General features: G+C 43.9%; 1 protein-coding gene and 1 long non-coding RNA gene across 2 annotated transcripts in view; one reads left to right on the top strand and one right to left on the bottom strand.

Annotated features, from left to right (window-relative positions):
* Positions 1 to 8,228, bottom strand: part of LOC133252532 (uncharacterized) — a 30,566-nt gene extending 22,338 nt beyond the window's left edge. The window contains exons 1-3 of the long non-coding RNA XR_009737961.1: positions 8,089 to 8,228; positions 6,297 to 6,382; positions 2,288 to 2,603 (exon numbers count right to left, since the gene is read on the bottom strand). This is a non-coding gene — a long non-coding RNA (uncharacterized LOC133252532). The remainder of the gene's footprint in view (positions 1 to 2,287; positions 2,604 to 6,296; positions 6,383 to 8,088) is intronic.
* A 10,055-nt stretch (positions 8,229 to 18,283) lies between these two features.
* LOC133253385 (interferon alpha-G-like) lies at positions 18,284 to 19,263 on the top strand. The gene has a single exon (XM_061427030.1). It carries the CDS (start codon positions 18,385 to 18,387, stop codon positions 19,069 to 19,071), a length of 687 nt encoding a protein of 228 aa, XP_061283014.1. The 5' UTR covers positions 18,284 to 18,384; the 3' UTR covers positions 19,072 to 19,263.
* Positions 19,264 to 19,834: the final 571 nt, after the last annotated feature.

Genomic DNA, 19,834 nt, shown 5'->3' with positions numbered 1-19,834 from the left:
GCAATAGTTCACCTCCTTGCTCATGCAGAAAGCGTTCATAGCCTACCACTTTCCCAACTTTAGCTTTACCATAGTTACTTTTCTTTCCTACCTCTACTCCAGAGGGGTTATAGAAAGCCCTGAGTGGGTGGTACAAGGGCACGAACGTGCGTAGACACCTCTCTCTGACTGCTGGGCACTGCAGACCCAGGGTCTAGTGGGGCTGCTAAAACAGGAGTCCTCTGCTCTTTCTCCTGCAGACAGGAGGTAGCTAAAGGGAAGGGAGAGGGACTTCTGAGGTGGCCCAGCGGTTAAGACTCCACCGGCCAATTCAGGGGACATGGGTTCGATCCCTGATCCAGAAACTAGGATCCCACCTGCCTTGGGGCAACTAAGGCTGTGCACCATAAGTACGGAAGCCCATGTGCCCCAGAGCCTGTGTTCTGCAACAAGAGAAGCCACCGCAATGAGAAACCCATGCAGCACAACTACATAAAGACCGCACACAGCAATGAAGAGCCAAAGACAAATACTTTAAAAAACACGCAGTTAAAAAAATAGAAATAAAGGGAAAGGAGAGCCCTAAAGACCTCAGCAAAACTGGAGGGGAAGGGGAATATAGCGTGTACACGCTCAGGAAAGAAATCTCCACGTATCTTCCAAGTAATACTCATGTCACTCTCCAGCCATGAGAAGGGGACTGGATTCAAAGCTAGGGACCTGAAGATGGACCCATGAGTTGGGTCATTCCACCTCCCAATCTCCAGGCAGGCAAGCTCTGAAGGGGTTCAGAAGCAGGAGAACTTCTGTCTTAAAAGTGGCTTTTTAAGACGTCAGAATGTTATAAAAGTACCCACTGTGTAGTGGATGCAGAACTGAGCGAAAACTGGATGGAGGATGGGAACGTTGCCATGCTTGGAGACTGAGATGGGCCTGCTAAGGCCCAATAAAATGATACGAGCTTCTTAAAGGTCTACTATAACTGTGATATTCATCTGTTTTGACACAAACTTTGAACTCAGATAAACTCTCCCACTGGCTGGTGACCTTGCACAAGGATTTAACGCCTCACTGAGACTGCACGTGACCTGACTTGGGGTCAAACAGCCATCAATGATGGAAATGTTCACAGAGCAGCCACACAGGGTCTGCAGGAAAATGAAGAGAGAATGCGGAAAGGGTTAGGGATTGAGTGAGTGGGAAGAAGGGAAACTAACAAAGCAGGGAAAGAAGACCCCCTGGGTGGGAAGGAACAGGAGTATCCCTATAATTTATCACTAATCAACCCTGGCGTGCTGCAGTCCATGGGGTCGCAAAGAGTTGGACACGACTGAGCCACCGAACTGAACTGAATCAAGCCTCTCCCACTCCCTGACTCCCTTCCCAACTATATGATGCTGGCGCCACCTGCTGCTGCTACTGCTGCTAAGTCGCTTCAGTCGTGTCCGACTCTGTGCAACCCCATAGACAGCAGCCCATTAGGCTCCTCTGTCCCTCTGTCCCCTGATTCTCCAGGCAAGAATACTGGAGTGGGTTGCCATTTCCTTCTCCAATGCATGAAAGTAAAAAGTGAAAGTGAAGTCCCTCAGTCATGTCCGACTCTTAGCAGCCCCATGGACTGCAGCCTACCAGGCTCCTCCGTCCATGGGATTTTCCAGGCAAGAGTACTGGAGTGGGGTGCCATTGCCTTCTCCGGGCGCCACCTGCTGGTGACTGATTATAACACTGACAAAGTGCGATGGACTTGTGCCACCCTGACAAGTGTGTGAATATAGCCTGGGAACAGAGAGTGGAAGAGGGAAAGCCAACCTTTGAGCACAATCAGGACTGTTCTAAGGCCTCCCAAACTCCTTTTTGGCCTTCCTTACAGCCATTCTTTCTGATATCGTGCAGGATCTTGTACTCAATGCCAACACCTGGCCAATCAGGGTTGAAGTGTCCTCTGTGGGCTTCCCAGTTGGCATTAGCAGTAAAGGACCCACCTGCCAACGCAGGAGACATAAGAGATGGTGGGCTTCCCAGATAGTGTTAGTGGTAAAGAACCCGCCTGCCAATGCAGGAGACATAAGAGACCTGGGTTCACTCCACTATTCTTGCCTTGAGAATCCCATGGACAGAGGAGCCTGACAGGCTACAGCCCGTAGGGTTGCAGAGTCAGACATGACTGAAGTGACTTAGCATGCACCAGCTGGGATAGTTAGTTATATGCTTTATACAGTCATGGGATATCTTCTTCAGGACACAGAAAGCACATGCACCACAGGTGGTTCTGCAATTTATGACAAGAGTGCAATTTTTCTGGGCTTACCTTGGACACACACACTACTCAACCCACTGAAGCCAAGGTGACCAAAGATTCTAAAGACTTTCCACATCCCTCTCCATCCATATGATCTGGGTTAACACCAATGAAGGGCAGAGTGCATTATGGCTGAAAAAGAAGAGCCACAAAGAAGTGGAGTCACCTAAAAGTAGTCCCCATGAGATAGAAAACAGAGCCACTGAGCTACCTGTGGTGCCATTTCCACCTGGAGGAGAGAGGAGGTCGGGGTCAGTATAGCTACACCAATCTCTTCAGCTGCCTTGGCTCCCAGATCTCAGCTGTGAGAATCAGCCTTTATTGCCTACAGATAAGTTCACACAGAGCAATTAAAGCCTGGGGAGATTTACTACCTGCTTTTTTATTATACAATTAATAACACTTCTCATTCATTCAAAAACAATCTGATTCTTCTAACTTGAAGTTCGGACAAGATGAGTAACCACACATGCAGAAGACCCAGGACTAGGGAACTTGGAGGAGAAGTGTCTCAGGACAGTGACCTTCGTTTTGCTCCTATTGACGAAGACTACTCACCAAGAGAGGCGGTGGCTTAGAGTGCCCATGGCTGGCCGTGGGTCACATGACAAGTTACACCTGACTCACAGATCTTTGCTTTTCCTTAGGAGCTGGTCTGCAATTTGAAGTCATACACTAATACAGCCTAGCATCCCACCCTCTGACCTCCACCTTCAGTTTCTCCAAATTGTCTAGATTGCCCTCCAGCAGCCAATTAGTCAAGGAATTACAGTCTGTGGGTCTTTAGTTTCTTCTTCTTCATCACCAGCCTCTGATCTGTTCTCTCTCTCCACGTAGATGTTATGAGCTGAAATGTGTACTCCATACACATTTGTTTATTAAAGTCTCAACATCCAGTACCTAAGAATGCAATGGGATTTGGAGGTAAGGCCTTTAAAGAGGTGATTAAGTTAAAATGAGACCCTTAGGGTGGGGTCCTAATCCAATATGACTAGTATCTCCCCACCTCTCTCACCCCTGCTGGATCTTAGTCCCCCTACCAGGGACTGAACCCATGCCCCTTGAAGTGGAAGTGCAGAGTCCTAACAACTGGACCACCTGGTGTCTCCCTGGTGTCCTCATAAAAGGAAGAGAGACCAGGGATGGGTACACACAGAGAAAAGGCCATGTGAGGACACAGCAAGAAGGCAGCCATCTGCAAGCCAGGAAGACAGGCCTCCGGAGAAACCAAATCTGCCTAGGCCTCAAGCTCGGATTTCTAGCCTCCAGAACCGTGAGAAAATACTTCTCTGTTGTCTAAGCCATCCAGACTGTGGCATTTTGTTATGGCAGCTCCTGGAAATTAACAGAGCGGACTTCCTGGTCCATCAGTTGAGCAACATTTTTCAGGCCCTCACGTCACCCTTGTGTCATCACTCCTGTCTGGCAGAAGTCAAACCCTCTGCCTCTTCCACACCTGATGTCAAGTACGCAGTGGAGACCTATTAGATAAAATCAGGCAAACGAGTATATCATGCTACCATAGCTCTATGGTCGACGACTAATGGGCCTCTCCAGTACTACATGGAATTCATAATTTCATTCACCCTGTATCTTTGGTAAGTTCCTTCTGTGTGCACTGAAGGCTTCCCAGATGGTGTAGTGATGAAGAATCTGCCTGCCAATGCAGAAGATGCGGGTTCCATCCCTGGGTCAGGAAGACCCCCTGGAGAAGCAACCCACTCCAGTATTCTTGCCTGCAAAATCCCATGGACAGAGGAGCCTGGTGGGCTACAGTCCACGGGTCACAGAGAGTGAGGCATGACGCAGCGAGCACACACAGGTGCGCCTAGGCTACGTAAGTGAACACAGTGATAAGGCTCCCTGGTTTTTTGGAGCTTATATCATTGGTTCCACCATCAACTCTCTTATTCTTCACAAACAATTTCAAACATTCTCCTCTTTGACAAACTTCCATCCCCCCAATCTCAGATGTGCTGGATGCCATTTCATAAAGGAAGTAAAAGCCACTAGAAGAGAACTTTTTTGTCACCAAAATCAAAAACATTTACCACCTTTCTTCTCCGTCCTCCTTCCGTTAGAGTGATAGAAGTTTCCCAGACGGCAGTCCTTCTTTGAGTTTCCAGCTGGGAAGGTGCTTTTATTGCCGCAGGCACGTACATTTTATCTATGTTGTGACTTCTAGCTGAATTATCTATTTTCTTCCAGAACATGCATCACCGCTCTATTACCAGTGTCAGGCGCTTAGGATTTACTTGGTACTCAAGAGGCATTTGGGAAATTAATGAGGAATGAGGGGGCTTGTTGGAGGGAGGGCCCCCACAGCATGTCCTGGGACAGAGCCCCCAGAAAGGACCAGACTCTGAGGGATGCTCCCTCAGGCTGTCTACCAGAGGCCACCACAGCTTTCTCCTCAGGAACCATGCTCTGCCTCTGTGGCTTCTGGAAGACAAGTGCTGGAGACTCGGCCTTATAGATGAGGTTCAGGCACAGCTCTCTGGACACATGGGGAAGCCTGCTGTGCCCCCAGTCAGGGGGCTGCTGCTCTCAGTTCCTCTATCACGGCTCTGCAGCCAGGGCTCAGCTCCGCAGCCTCTGAAGCCACTCCACCCAGGGGAAGCCTTGGAATCTCAACACCCCTGTGCTCAGCCTCAGCCTCAGCACAGAAGCAGCCTTCTTCAAAGGGCTGCTTGTGGTTTGGGCCTGCTGGAGCAGGCACCTCCCTTCTCTGCTGCAGGTCCATGGAGATAACCATGGTAATGATATTTAACACAGAAAACTGCATACAATCCCCAAGTCTCATCTACTAACTGGGGAATATTCATATATCCTAATAATGTAGTTGTGAAGAACAGAATAAATAGGCAAGCACTTTACACAAATTTAAGGCCTGGCCTGGTTAGAGTTGCCACATAGACTTGGCAAATAACACTGTCCAGAATCACCCAACCCCATGACCCCGAGTCCCAGTGCCATGGAAATATCAAGACTGGCCCAGGGAGACCTCAACAAGGCCCCTGTCCACTAAAGTTGAGGGGTTGGCATCTCAAACTGTCTCTATAGGATCAATATTCTTTTTGGATATGCTTTTATATAATTATACCAAAGGTAACACTGTACAGTTTATTTCTATATATTTATCATGGAAATCTTTTCAGGGAAGTTCACATAGATTGTCCTAATTTTGTATTTGGGGTGTGATATAGTTTAACTGGCTACTTGATGCTTTTTTCAGATGTTTTTAAACTTAAGGATCAGAGAAGTTAGCATCTCTGATGGGGGCTCCTGGACAAAGGGATGTCTGCAGGCATATGAAGGAGCAGTGCCCAGGCTCTGATGCTAAGGCTGTGTCTAGCACAGAGAAGAAATCGCACAGCATTCTTGAAGCTTTTTCTGGAGCCCCTAAATCTTAGCAAGTTGTTTGGCAGATCAAAACTACTCTATGAAATATATAAATAAATGATACAAATAATTCCAATGTTCATTTCACTTAACTTCAGACTACCTCTGGTGACAGTATAGGTAAAACAATATTATAAAGACAAAGATAACTTGTAAGGAAAAAATACAGTAAGGGATGGGAGAAGGGGATGTTTCCAGATTTTCAGACATAATTTTCACAACACTTCACGTCAAAACTTCCTCCCAGTGTTGGGATTAGGTTTAGGCAAGTTAGAAAGTTGCCTCAAATACAGAGAGGAGGTGACAAGTGACTTTGTAATGTGGAAAAAATATACATTCGTGCAATATTAAAAAAAATTAAAATTAATAATAAAAGTCTTGATGAACAATATATAAAAATTATAAATAAAGACAAGATCTGGCCCCACAACTTAAAAAGTCTAAGAGGTGTACAAGTGGGGGGGAGGGGGTGCTGGGAGGGGCTTGTGGCACAAAGTTAAATTGTGACAAATTTCATGCATTCTATATATTACTCAGCAAAGAAATCTAAATGTCCTTGTTAAATAATTGGACACTTTTCACATAATATTGGTAAAAAGTGGTGTGATGTGTTTACCTGAGATACTGAAGCTTTTATAATGAAAAGTTTCGGTCACTTTTCAGTCTCAATACATACAGAAGAACTTGATGAAAACTTTGATCCTGTCAAAAGAAAAAAAGACAGCCCCATAAAAATGTGCCAACAAGATGGTTAACACTGTTGTCAAAAAAAGATATCAAAACACTGGACTGCCATAGAATTGTAATTGCAACTAGGGGACAAGAAAAATATGTCCTATAATTTGGAAATACATTATGCATGAGATGGAGAAAAGAACTAATATGAATCAGAAATTCATATGCTGTCTCTCCAAAACTTTCAGCAACCTAAATTAAATTAAGATAATTCTCTTGACTGAAAGTGAGATAAGCAAAGAAGTAATTCGAAAGTGAAGAAGAACTAAAAAGCCTCTTGATGAAAGTGAAAGAGGAGAGTGAAAAAGTTGGCTTAAAGCTCAACATTCAGAAAACGAAGATCATGGCATCTGGTCCCATTACTTCATGGGAAATAGATGGGGAAACAGTGGAAACAGTGTCAGACTTTATCTTTGAGGGCTCCACAATCACTGCAGATGGTGATTGCAGCCATGAAATTAAAAGACGCTTACTCCTTGGAAGGAAAGTTATGACCAACCTAGATAGTATATTCAAAAGCAGAGACATTACTTTGCCAACAAAGGTCTGTCTAGTCAAGGCTATGGTTTTTCCAGTGGTCATGTATGGATGTGAGAGTTGGACTGTGAAGAAAGCTGACTGCCAAAGAACTGATGCTTTTGAACTGTGGTGTTGGAGAAGACTCTTGAGAGTCCCTTGGACTGCAAGAAGATCCAACCAGTCCATTCTAAAGGAGATCAGCCCTGGGATTTCTTTGGAAGGAATGATGCTAAAGCTGAAACTCCAGTATTTTGGCCACCTCATGCGAAGAGTCGACTCATTGGAAAAGACTCTGATGCTGGGAGGGATTGGGGGCAGGAGGAGAAGGGGACGACAGAGGATGAGATGGCTGGATGGCATCACCGACTCGATGGACATAAGTTTGAGTAAACTCCGGGAGTTGGTGATGGACAGGGAGGCCTGGCGTGCTGTGATTCATGGGGTTGCAAAGAGTTGGACACAACTGAGCAACTGAACTGAACTTAATTCTGACAAAATTATTGTTCAATTTGTCTTCAAAAGGTCAGTAAATTATAACAAATTCTGGTTTGGGTATAAATAAAATGTTAAAGTTAAAATAATCTGAATTTTAATACACGTTTTAACACTTTTTAACTACTATAAGGCCGTAGGATTCTTTATGAGTTACCAGGGAAGCCCCAAGTGAAAGTGTTCGTCTCTCAGTCCTGTCCAGCTGTTTGCGACCCCATGGACTGCAGCCCACCAGGCTCGTCTGTCCATGGGATTGTCCAGTGAAGAATACTGGAGAGGGTAGCCATTCCCTTCTCCAGGGGAACTTCCCAACCCAGAGATAGAACCCGGGTCTCCTGCATTGCAGGCCGACTCTTGACCGCTCAGCCACCAGGGAAGCCAAATTAATCATTAAAATTTAATAAAATCATTGTAATAATATTCATCTCCAGATTGGAGATGTCTTCCCCTTTCTCCCAGAAATAATCCTTAATCTGAAAACACATCACAGCATGCTCTGATTTCCAGCCATCAATCGTAGCATAAACAGGCACCGGTGTAAACCGGTCTGGCCAAAATGTCCTCCCAGGAAGGGGAGGGTGGACGCAGAAAATGCAAGGCTCTGAGCGAAGCCGCGGCAAAGTTCCCCTGGGCAGTCGGGTGGGAAAACGAAGTTTACTCACGGTTCCCACGGCCCCACGCGCTCCCTAAGCCCCGGCGGCGCCTCGCCCGGGCTCCCGGGATCTCCGGGTGGATCAGGCGCTCCAGTTCGCGTCACTGGAGGCGGGTCGCGCGGGGTGGGCGCTGTCGTTAGTGCGTTATGGCGAGTTCGGGCGCCCCCTCCCGGCCGCTGGGGCGCAGCGAGGGCAGTTTTCAGAGCCTTGTTGAGTTGTATGCCTGCGACTCAATTTCACTAAAGCGCTGAGTTTGGGGATTCCTGGTCTCTCAGAGGATGGCAATGGTGATGATCACCATTCTCCAGGGCTGGAGAACATCTTGTCTTGTTGTTCTTGTTGTGAAGGGGTTGGCAGCGCCCCCCCCCCGGGGGGGGGGGTGTTGATTATGCTGCATATTTATCCAGCTGCTCTGAGGAACTTCCTGCAAATGAGATGCTTAATTAGGCCAGAATTGTCATTTTCGGCACTTTTCTCATTTTTGTTTGCACCTAAAAACTTTCCCTGTCTATTTCTGGCATCAGAGAATGTCACAACTTCGATGCTTCTTTTGTGTTATTACACTGGAAATGAAATACACTCATGGAAAAGTCTCAGTCCAACAGGATGTATGCATCTGAATGAGTCAACTCAGGTTGAAATAAAACCCAAAGCTCAATCTAACTCTCTTATTTAAGTCTAATAAAAAAACTTAAGAGGTGTGACCCCGTACTCTATTTTGACAGTTTTTCAGTTCAGTTCCGCTCAGTCGTGTCCGACTCTTTGCGACCCCATGAATCGCAGCACACCAGGCCTCCCTGTCCATCACCAACTCCCAGAGTTCACTCAGACTCACTTCCATCGAGTTAGTGATTCCATCTAGCCATCTCATCCTCTGTTGTCCCCTTCTCCTCCTGCCCCTAATCCCTCCAAGCATCAGAGGCTTTTCCAATGAGTCAACTCTTGGCATGAGGTGGCCAAAGTACTGGAGTTTCCGCACCAAAATATATCTAGCCACAACTCTCTGTATTTCCTTTTTAAGATCTAATACATAAGGTTTGAATTCTTCCACAATTATTCACAGGACCATAGCTCTCATTTTCTGATGGTCTACAGATAATAGTTGCATAATATTGAACATGGGTTAATTCATACAATTCTCTTCATTCTGTCACCAAAGTGTGCTGACTGCATAAATATCCATGTGGATTCCAGGACAGTCAGGCAGGGATGGTGACTGCCCTTCTGGGAGCAGGGGCGAGGACATCGGAGGCAGGATGAGAGGAATGAGGCAGAAGGAGGTCAGAGCATCTGAGGGCCAGTACTCAAAGCTGATGAAGAGGAGGGACTGGGAGCAGCAGAAAGCTCTACTTTCAGACAATCTGGGACTCCTGAGTGTAACTGACATCAAACTTTCACTTCCTCTTCTAAAAAACCAAGACAACTTCAGTAGTGGTCACAGAGGATATCATGTTCATCAAATATAAAGTTTGCAAATTACAGGCCGAGAATCTGAACTTAATGAATGATAGTAGCCTTTCATATCAATATAATCAACAGTAAGGTCCTTAGTCCATTCTCAGTTCAAACAGGAGAAGCTCTGACTGTAAGGCCCTTAACACTGTCAGGGGTCTGCACGTTGAGTGCAGTGCAAACTCTAGGAGAGGGGGCTGCCCATAGGATTGTGAAGAACCAGAGCCCAAGATTCCAGTCTTAGAGAAGTGCCTGGAACATTCTGGAAAAAAATCTTACAGCACTTGAATCCTTTTGCAGAGAACCAGCACCTCAGAAAATTGTCAAAAAAAAAAAAAAAAACCCACAAAAAACAAAACAAACAAACAACAACAAAAAAAAACCATGGCTGCTCTGTGAAGAATACAAATGAGATAAACTGTCCCTTACCTCATCCTCAGTTAGTCTCAGACCACCTCTGGTAATATTATTTTCAGACAAAGTTTTTTTTAAGGGTTAAAGAGATCAGGAAATCAGTTATACAATGTAATGAGCCAGGGGAGAGGATGACAAGAAACGGGACATTCCTATACTTTCATCCAGGGAAGATGGCAACAGGACTTCTAAAGCTATTTCTTGGGTTAGTATTCGGGTAAACTAAGAAAGGACTTTTCTTAAGTATGAAATGTCAGTCAGTTCAGTTCAGTTCAGTCCCTCAGTCGTGATCGATTCTTTGCGACCCCATGAATCGCAGCACTCCAGGCCTCCCTGTCCATCACCAACTCCCAGAGTTCACTCAAACTCAAGTCCATCAAGTCGGTGATGCCATCCAGCCATCTCATCCTCTGTCGTCCCCTTTTCCTCCTGCCCCCAATCCCTCCCAGCATCAGTCTTTTCCAATGAGTCAACTCTTCACATGAGGTGGCCAAAGTACTGGAGTTTCAGCTTTAGCATCATTCCTTCCAAAGAACACCCAGGGCTGATCTCCTTTAGAATGGACTGGTTGGATCTCCTTGCAGTCCAAGGGACTCTCAAGAGTCTTCTCCAACACCACAGCTCAAAAGCATCAATTCTTCGGCACTCAGCTTTCTTCACAGTCCAACTCTCACATCCATACGTGACCACTGGAAAAACCATAGCCTTGACTACATGGACCTTTGTTGGCAAAGTAATGTCTCTGCTTTCCAATATGCTATCTAGGTTTGTCATAACTTTCCTTCCAAGGAGTAAGCGTCTTTTAATTTCATGGCTGCAATCACCATCTGCAGTGATTTTGGAGCCCTCAAAGATAAAGTCTGACACTGTTTCCCCATCTATTTCCCATGAAATAATGGGACCAGATGCCATGATCTTCGTTTTCTGAATGTTGAGCTTTAAGCCAACTTTTTCACTCTCCACTTTCACTTTCATCAAGAGGCTTTTGAGTTCCTCTTCACTTTCTGCCATAAGGGTGGTGTCATCTGCATATCTGAGGTTATTGATATTTCTCCCGGCAATCTTGATTTCAGCTTGTGCTTCTTCCAGTCCAGTGTTTCTCATGATGTACTCTGCATATAAGTGAAATAAGCAGGGTGACAATATACAGCCTTGATGGACTCCTTTTCCTATTTTGAGCCAGTCTGTTTTTCCATGTCCAGTTCTAACTGTTGCTTCCTGACCTGCATATAGGTTTCTCAAGAGGCAGGTCAGGTGGTCTGGTATTCCCATCTCTTTCAGAATTGTCCACAGTTTATTGTGATCCACACAGACAAAGGCTTTGACATAGTCAATAAAGCAGAAATAGATGTTTTTCTGGAACTCTCTTGCTTTTTCGATGATCCAGCGGATGTTGGCAATTTGAACTCTGGTTCCTCTGTCTTTTCTAAAACCAGCTTGAGCATCTGGAAGTTCACGGTTCACGATTGCTTAATACCATATAGCAAATATTTAAATATATTCATTAAAATAATTCAAAATATAAACATTTTAAACAAGTTAAATACGATTAGTATTAATTGTATCTAAATATTAATAAATTCATATATATATATAAATACAGTGCTATGAGTGTTTTAATAGTCCCATTTTTCAGTTAATTAATACTTACTCCCCCACCTCAAGGCCGATACCTTAAAAGACACCCTGAAAGTCCCAAAGCATCTCCAGGGGCGCACAGCTCCCCCGTCCTCGGCCGGGTGGGGACCGCACTCCGACTCACCTCCAGGGCGTCCCCAACACGGTCCAGTCGTCCCATCGCCGCCGCCAAGTTCCCCATTCCCTGAGCTGCCCCTTCATCGCGCCAGAAACGAGGCGGAATCTGTAAAATCGGCCCTAACTCGCTCTGTTTCTCTGCCTCAAACCCCTTAGTAAAAGTATTTTCTTTGTAACGACGTGCCAAGTTGCTCAGTTCTGTCTGACTCTGAAATCTCCATGGATTGTAGCCCACCAGACGTCTCTGTCCATGGGGATTCCGCAGGCAAGAATGCTGGAGTGGGTGCTATTTCTTGCTCCAGGGGACCTTCCCAAACCAGGGATCGAACCCAGGTCTCCCACATTGCAGGCCAATTCTTTACCGTCTGAGTCACCATGAAAGAAAAACCTTTGTAAAAATGGCCTCGCTCAAGTTTCTGGGCGAGAAGAAAGCACAAAAAAAACCTCAGGGGAAGGCAGAAGACGCAAGGTTCCGGGCACAAAAATGCCTCTGGCGAGGGTTCGGAAACCAAAGTTTCTTGCTGCTGAAAGTTCCTTAGTGCACTATTAAAGCCGCACCAGCTTGGTCTCTGAGCAGCGACGCTCTTCCTCTCTGGCTGCCAAACCCGCTGAAACGAAGTCTCAGAACTAGCAAAACTCCAAGAAAACCGGTAAGAAGTCATCCTCCGCCTTCTTGCGGCTTCCTAGAGAACCGCTCTCCCAGAACCTGGCCAAGAAACCTTTCGCTCACTGATTAGTGGTGTCCGCGCGCCCCCTGTTGGCCTTCCAGTGAATCACGGAAACTCTCTATGGCGAAGATCTATTTGCTAGTGGCAGGAGTGATGCTCTGCTCCATCCCTGCTTGTCCTCTTGACAACAAAGAAATCTTCATACATTTGAGACAGATGAAAACGATCCCCTCCCAGTCATGCCTAGAGCACAGACATGACTTCACGTTTCCTTGGAAAAGAGAGAATATCAGCCCAATCCAGATGACTCAAGGCACTTGTTATCACCAATTGATGCTCCAGCAATCTTCAACCTCTTTACCATGGAGAGTAGCTATGCCACTTGAACAACACCCTCCTCGACAAACTACTCTCCAGCCTGGGTCAGAGCCTGGAACAGCTGGAAGAAGTGACTCTGGATTTTCCCGATTTGGAAATTACTGTCTGGGAGTATTTCTGAGGAATCCATTTCTACCTGAAGGGAAAGGAATACAGCTCCTGTGCCTGGGAGGTTGTCAGAGTGGAAATTGAAAAGTGCCTTTCCCTCATGTAAGAATCCTCAAGAAAAGTCAACAGATAAAATGAAAATTATACTTGTGACAACTCTCTACTCAATCAGATTGTTGTTTTCTTAACTCTCCAAAGGGATCTGGACTTCTGTTTGCTTACAAGCTGAAAAATATCTGAAGTAAAAATCATAGTTTTACAAAAACATTTAGACATAAAAACAAAGTCTCTTGTCTTAAATAAACGATTTTATAACATAATGTAAAAGATCTTTATGTATTTGGGGGTATTTACTATTTTCAACATCTGAAGTTTACTTTTTTATGGAAGTTTTTAGGAGAGTATGTTGTTAAAGGTATTTGTCAGTTAGCCTAATGTTTAGCCTCTGTAAGAGGTAAACAGAAAAGTGTCAGGAATTTGATTCTAATGGAAACCGTTCTTTCCTTCTTTGAAGAGCACAATGCAGGCCTTCTTGATCAAGTGAATCTTCTAGTTTGCTCTTCTCCAAAAAGTGAGTCAGGGAAATGGGTCCCCTTGTCTTGCAATTTTTCCATCATTAACACGTGACTTCTATTTTGTCTGTAGTACTTGAGTCTATTCTCCTTGAAGGCAAAGGGAAAAGATTAGTGGATCACATGGGGTGTTTCCAAGGGCCAGGACTACACGGGGGTAACAGCGCTTCTGCTCACATTACCCGGCCCAGGCTTATCCTCATGGCAGTCTCATTGCAAGGAAATTTGGAAATAATTGGATGATTAAGACAGAAGGAGACAAGTTCAGTGCACAAGACCATTTTTTCATTTTTGCACTATTTGTCCTAATGGAGCTCTGGGTGGGTGTGCAAGGAGAAAACCAATGTTCTTGCTTGTACACAGTCTAATTTAAACTCTTATTTCACAGTTTCAGCTTGGGGAAGATGACAGAGCTGTCACTCAGAGTTCACAGGATCATAGACAATTTGAAAGAAGCATTCAGGTTGAGTCCCAAAGGCATAGGCCAATGAGGAAAACATCTACAAGTGTAGACAAGGTGTTTCCTTGCTGCCTGAGGGAGACAAGGAAAGAGTGATCAGGCAGCCCCTTGCAAGCACTTGAGAATCACTGAACGAAAAGTGGACACTGAGTCCTCCACTCACCATACCTTCCAAATATTGAAAATGCAAACTTGAATAAAATATTTCTGCAAATGATCTTTAAAAAGTATCTCACACAATATTTCATCATATCTTCCCTTGTAGAAACATGAAGAATCTCTAAATCATTGTGTTCTCACATCATATATATCTCATAGATATTGGGTTTATTGTTTCTCCTATCATTACCATCCTTGTGAACTGATGTTACTTGAATATTGATTGAGCTCAAGAAATGTTAGAGCCCAGACTAGACGTCTAGGAAATGGTGTTCAGTAAGATAATTTCTCTCCCTTCAGAAATTTTACAGACTCTGGAGGTATTCTGAGGATAAAACAGGGCATGTATACAAAATAGCATAGACTAGGTAGTTTGCAAAGACCAGAAATGTATTACTCAAAGTTAGTTCTCGAGTCTGGATATCCAAGAACTGTGTGTCAGCTTGGTCCAGTCGTGGTCAGAGCCTGCTTCAGGTCTCACACTGCAGAGTTCTCTCGTATCATCACAGGGCAGGAGAGGGACTAGTTTTTATCCACCTCTTTTATAAGGGCATTATTTCCTTTTGTGAGGCCTCTATCCTCACACCCTAATCACTTCCCAGAAGGTCTGTCACCTGATATCATTACTTTGGGGTTTAAGACCTCATGATATGACTTTGGTGGGGTCCTAACCATTCAGAACATAAAGGTCTTTAAAGTCTACATGCTTGGCATGTAGAAGGAAGAAAATAGTCACACTGAGCAAAAAAGAATGAGCAGGTTAGTAGGCAAAATAAGGAGACCAGGGATTCATATCCAAACTCTAGATTTTCAACCTGTTGTAAGGCTTTAATTATTACATGTCAAAAACAGGAAACCAATCTAAAATGAAGCTCACCAGCCACGCAATGGAATAAAATAGAGCATGGAAGTGATCATTCATCATTCCTTGTGAGGAGTCTCTGAAGTATCTCAGGTCAATGTAGTAGTAATTGCCATATCGGTAAAGATCCACCAGAGAGTACTGTGGTAAACTGCCTGCTCATTGCTATGCGCTATGAGCATCAAGGAGAGTTTGAGTTCAGATACATGGCTCTGCGTATGACACCCAGCAAGTTCTTTTCTGTCAGGACCTCAGTTCAGTTCAGTCATTCAGTCATTGGTGACTCTTTATGACCCCTGAACCGCAGCACACCAGGCTTCCCTGTCCATCACCAACTCCTGGAGCTTGCTTAAACTCATGTCCATTGAGTCAGTGATGCCATCCAACCATCTTATCCTCTGTTGTCCCCTTCTCCTCCTGCCTTCAATCATTTCCAGCATCAGGGTCTTTTCCAATGAGTCAGTTCTTCGCATCAGGTGGCCAAAGAATTGGAATTTCAGCATCAGTCCTTCCAGTGCATATTGAGGACTAATTTCCTTCAGGATGGACTGGTTTGTTCTCTTTGCAATCCAAGGGACTCTCAAGAGTCTTCTCCAATGCCACAGTTCAAAAGCATCAATTCTTTGGCACTCAGCTTTCTGGTCCAGCTCTCACATCCATACATGACTACTAGAAAAACCATAGCTTTGACCATACAGACCTTTAGGTCCAAGTAACAGCTCTGCTTTTTAATATGCTGTCTAGATTGGCCATAGCTTTTCCTCCAAAGAGCGAGTGTCTTTTAGTTTCACGTCTGCAGTTACCATCTGCAGTGATTTTGGAGCCCAAGAAAATAAAGTCTGTCACTCTTTCCTTTGTTTCTCCATCTATTTGCCATGAAGCTATGGTACAGGAAGCCATGTTCTTAATTTTTTGAATGTTTTAAGTTTTCAGCCAGCTTTTTCACTCTCCTCTTTCACTTTCATCAAGAGGCTCTTTAGCTCCTCTTCCCTTTCTGCCTTAAGGGTGGTGTCATCTGCATATCTGAGGTTATTGGTATTTCTCCTGGCAATCTTGATTCCAGTTTCTGCTTCATCCAGCGTGGCATCTCACATGATGTACTCTGGATATAAGTTAAATAAGCAGGGTGACAGTATACAGTCTTGGTGTACTCTTTTCCCAGTTTGGAAGCAGTCTTTTGTTCCATGTCTGGTTCTAACTGTTGCTTCTTGCCCTGCATACAGGTTTCTCAGGAGGCAGGTAAGGTGGCCTGGTATTCCTCTCTCTTGAAGCATATTCCACAGTTTGTTGTGATTCACAAGGTCAAAAGCTTTAGCCCAGTCAATGCAGTAGAAGTAGATGTTTTCTGGAATCATGACCTAGTTGAGGACAATTAGGGGTGAGGCATCCTCCTGAGTTTAACATAGTGCTGGGCAAAGGCTGAAAACTGTGTTGCACTTGCTACTTGAATCCCCAGACCACACGTGCCTTCAAGGAAGGAGACTCCTAGTGGTTTTAGCAAAAAGCTCAGTATGACTGGTACCAGCAGGAATAGAGTGGAAATACCAGACGCTGTCTATTATAGTTACAGGAAATAGGGCCCAGATGAAGAAAAATAGCTGGGTCATTTGTAAATGCCTTCCAGTAGTAGGAGGAAATCTGAGAAACTGCTTTAGCTACAATTACTTGTTGAGGACTTCCCTGATGGTGCAGTGAAGAAGAATCTTTCCTCAGGAGAGACACATTCGATCCCTGGTCCAGGAAGTGTCCACCTGCCACGGAACAACTAAGACAGTGCTCCCCTGTTACTGAGACCCTGCTCTAGAGCCCACACGCTGCAACTCCTGAAGCCTGCACGCTAGAGCCTGAGGAGGACCGCACAGCAAGTAAAGCGGGTACTTCGAGGAAGAGCGATCCCCACTTGCCACAGCTGATGAAAGTCCGGGCAAGCAGTGAAGACCCGGTGCATCCAGAAGTGAATAAGTAAATAAATAACCAGAAAACAACTTGTTGAGTGATTACACTGGGCCTGGTACAGAAGATACCACAGAGAAGAAGACAGAGTTCAGTCACTACAGAGCTGATTTGCCAAAGATGGTCACATATCTCTTATTTGAAGTTTGGAACATAAGGGGACAAGACAACATAAAATCCACTGTAAAATCAGAAGAATTCAGGAGCAGAGCCAAAAGTTAAATCTTCCCATGAAATAATAAATATTTATCCCATTCTGGATTAATTACAAAGATGGTTTCCTTTTTTTGAAAACAATAGACTTGGATTGTAACTTGAAAGTCATTTGGGAAATCTGAAATTTAATGCAAAGGAACAGAGAGAAAGATTCACATGGATGGTGATTCCTAAATCATGCTTTCTCACTGGGGATAATGCTACTTCCACGCATGCAGACATTAGTTTTCTGGAATATGAACAAATCTTGTCATTACAATGATTAGTTATTACACGTCAAAGCTCAACCTGATACAACAAAATCTAACCCCTTAGTATTTATTTCTGTCTTTGGCCTTTCCTGTGTATCATACATAAGAGAAGCATTGAGATTGAGTTTATGGAATATAATCAAATTGTATACAAGATCAGTATTACAACCTAAGGTGACTAGATGGTTCATGGGAGGACTTTCCATCATTTGCTTGATCTCCAAGTCATATTGTGAGAGTTGCCCTTTCTGTACTTCTGAGAAACCATTGTCCGTCTCATGCATGTTGCTTACGTTTGAAGGTCAGTGTGATCTGGGCTCCAGAAATTAAATAAAAATGGAAAATTTATTTGTAAATAAAATACAAAAAATATTATCTTTTCTTACAAAATTCTACAAAGGTGGTTCAACATGTCAAAGTATTAAAGAGAAAAAATGTTGATAATATCCAGATGAATATCTAGCAGGCAGTAAAACTAAAAATTATTTTCTGACATGAAGAAAATTCAATGATAAATACTTAAAATAAATATTAAAGGACTATTTTAAAGTTATTCAATGATTTGAGCAGCTTTGATGACATTTAAGTATGTCTATATCTTGGTATTATTAAAAGTATTTATGTAAATTTTATTTCAATGTGTAATTGGATATATACCTACTTATAAAAGTAAACATATGACATTAAAAGTCACTCTGAAAACTGAGTTTATAAAGAAAAAATAAAATTCAGTAGCTTTTACATTTATATTATAGGTTAAAATTTTATGTAATTCTAAACTACACTGAATACAAAGAGTAAGATTTACACCTCCTTTTTCTATGTACAGAGAAAAGATATTCATAGAGTAAAAAAATACATACACAGTATATCTGTGTTATCAAAATTTCACAGTGCAGAGCAATTAAGAAAAAAATATCTAAAAAGGCTCTGTGGGCAGAAGAAAGAAGGGCAACTTGAAAAAAAAAAATGATTGAGAAATGCTGCCCTAATCCACTGGAGAGTGCAAATTGAAAAGCAAAAACAAAAGTAGAAAATAAGAGGGAACTTTCAGAAAATGGAAACCATTGGCTTCTATTTAAGACACAGGCCTGAAGGAAGGTCTTCAGAGAATCTAGAGAGCAGGTTCAGAGTCACCCACCTCCCCAGGCCACAAGCATCTGCAAGGTCCCCGATGGCCCCAGCCTGGTCCTTCCTCCTGGCCCTGCTGCTGCTCAGCTGCAATGCCATCTGCTCTCTGGGCTGCCACCTGCCTCACACCCACAGCCTGGCCAACAGGAGGGTCCTGATGCTCCTGAGACAACTGAGGAGGGTCTCCCCTTCCTCCTGCCTGCAGGACAGAAATGACTTCGCATTCCCCCAGGAGGCGCTGGGTGGCAGCCAGTTGCAGAAGGCTCAAGCCATCTCTGTGCTCCACGAGATGACCCAGCACACCTTCCAGCTCTTCAGCACAGAGGGCTCGGCCATCACGTGGGACGAGAGCCTCCTGGACAAGCTCCGCACTGCACTGGATCAGCAGCTCACTGACCTGCAATTCTGTCTGAGGCAGGAGGAGGGGCTGCGAGGGGCTCCCCTGCTCAAGGAGGACTCCAGCCTGGCTGTGAGGAAATATTTCCACAGACTCACTCTCTATCTGCAAGAGAAGAGACACAGCCCTTGTGCCTGGGAGGTTGTCAGAGCAGAAGTCATGAGAGCCTTCTCTTCCTCAACAAACTTGCAGGAGAGATTCAGGAGAAAGGACTGACACACACCTGGTTCAACACGGAAATGATTCTCATGGACCAACAGACAACACTTCCTCCTGCACTGCCATGTGGAAGACTCTCATTTCTGCTGTCATCATGCACTGAACTGAATCAATATGTCAAATGTTTTCAGGAATATTAAGCAACATCATGTTCAACTCTATAGGCACTGGTTCCTCACAGATGCCGAAGCTGATCTATCTACATATTTAACTACCTGGACATTTATTTATTTATTTTAATATTTATTTAACTATTTATAAATATTTAAATTATTTTGTTGATAAAATATTATGTATGTATACTTATGGGAAAATGTGTATTTTTGTATTTAGTCAGTTTATGATTTTTCTTCCTTTATTAAATTCTTAATGTAAAAGACTTACTTTGTTTTTTCGTTAAAACAGAAACACCAAGCCAAATGGCAGCTTGATTAAAAAATGCATTTTACGATTCCTTGAGCCGTCTTTAGGATTTACACATTAGAAGTAAAAATACTCTAGCTCTAGCTATGTTGTTTGTTGCTCTGAGGACCTTGAAGGGAACACAACCACTCCAACGCTTTTTGTAATTCTGATTTTTTTCAAAAAAAGTAACCTAACAACAACGATCAAAAAAAAAAAAAAAATCCATGCTTCAGGATTTGATGAATTCTTGTGAAGGATTTTCTGCCTCTTGTTTGTGGTGGAATTTTCTTCCTTGGAAAAAATTGTAGGTATGCTTGAAGACATGGTATTCAGTTGGCGAGAGGTGAGGTGAATA

Source organism: Bos javanicus, chromosome 8, assembly GCF_032452875.1.
Source record: "Bos javanicus breed banteng chromosome 8, ARS-OSU_banteng_1.0, whole genome shotgun sequence".
Classification (NCBI taxonomy): domain Eukaryota; kingdom Metazoa; phylum Chordata; class Mammalia; order Artiodactyla; family Bovidae; genus Bos; species Bos javanicus.
Note: the sequence above shows the minus strand (reverse complement) of the source record. Positions and strands in the feature narration are given on the sequence as shown.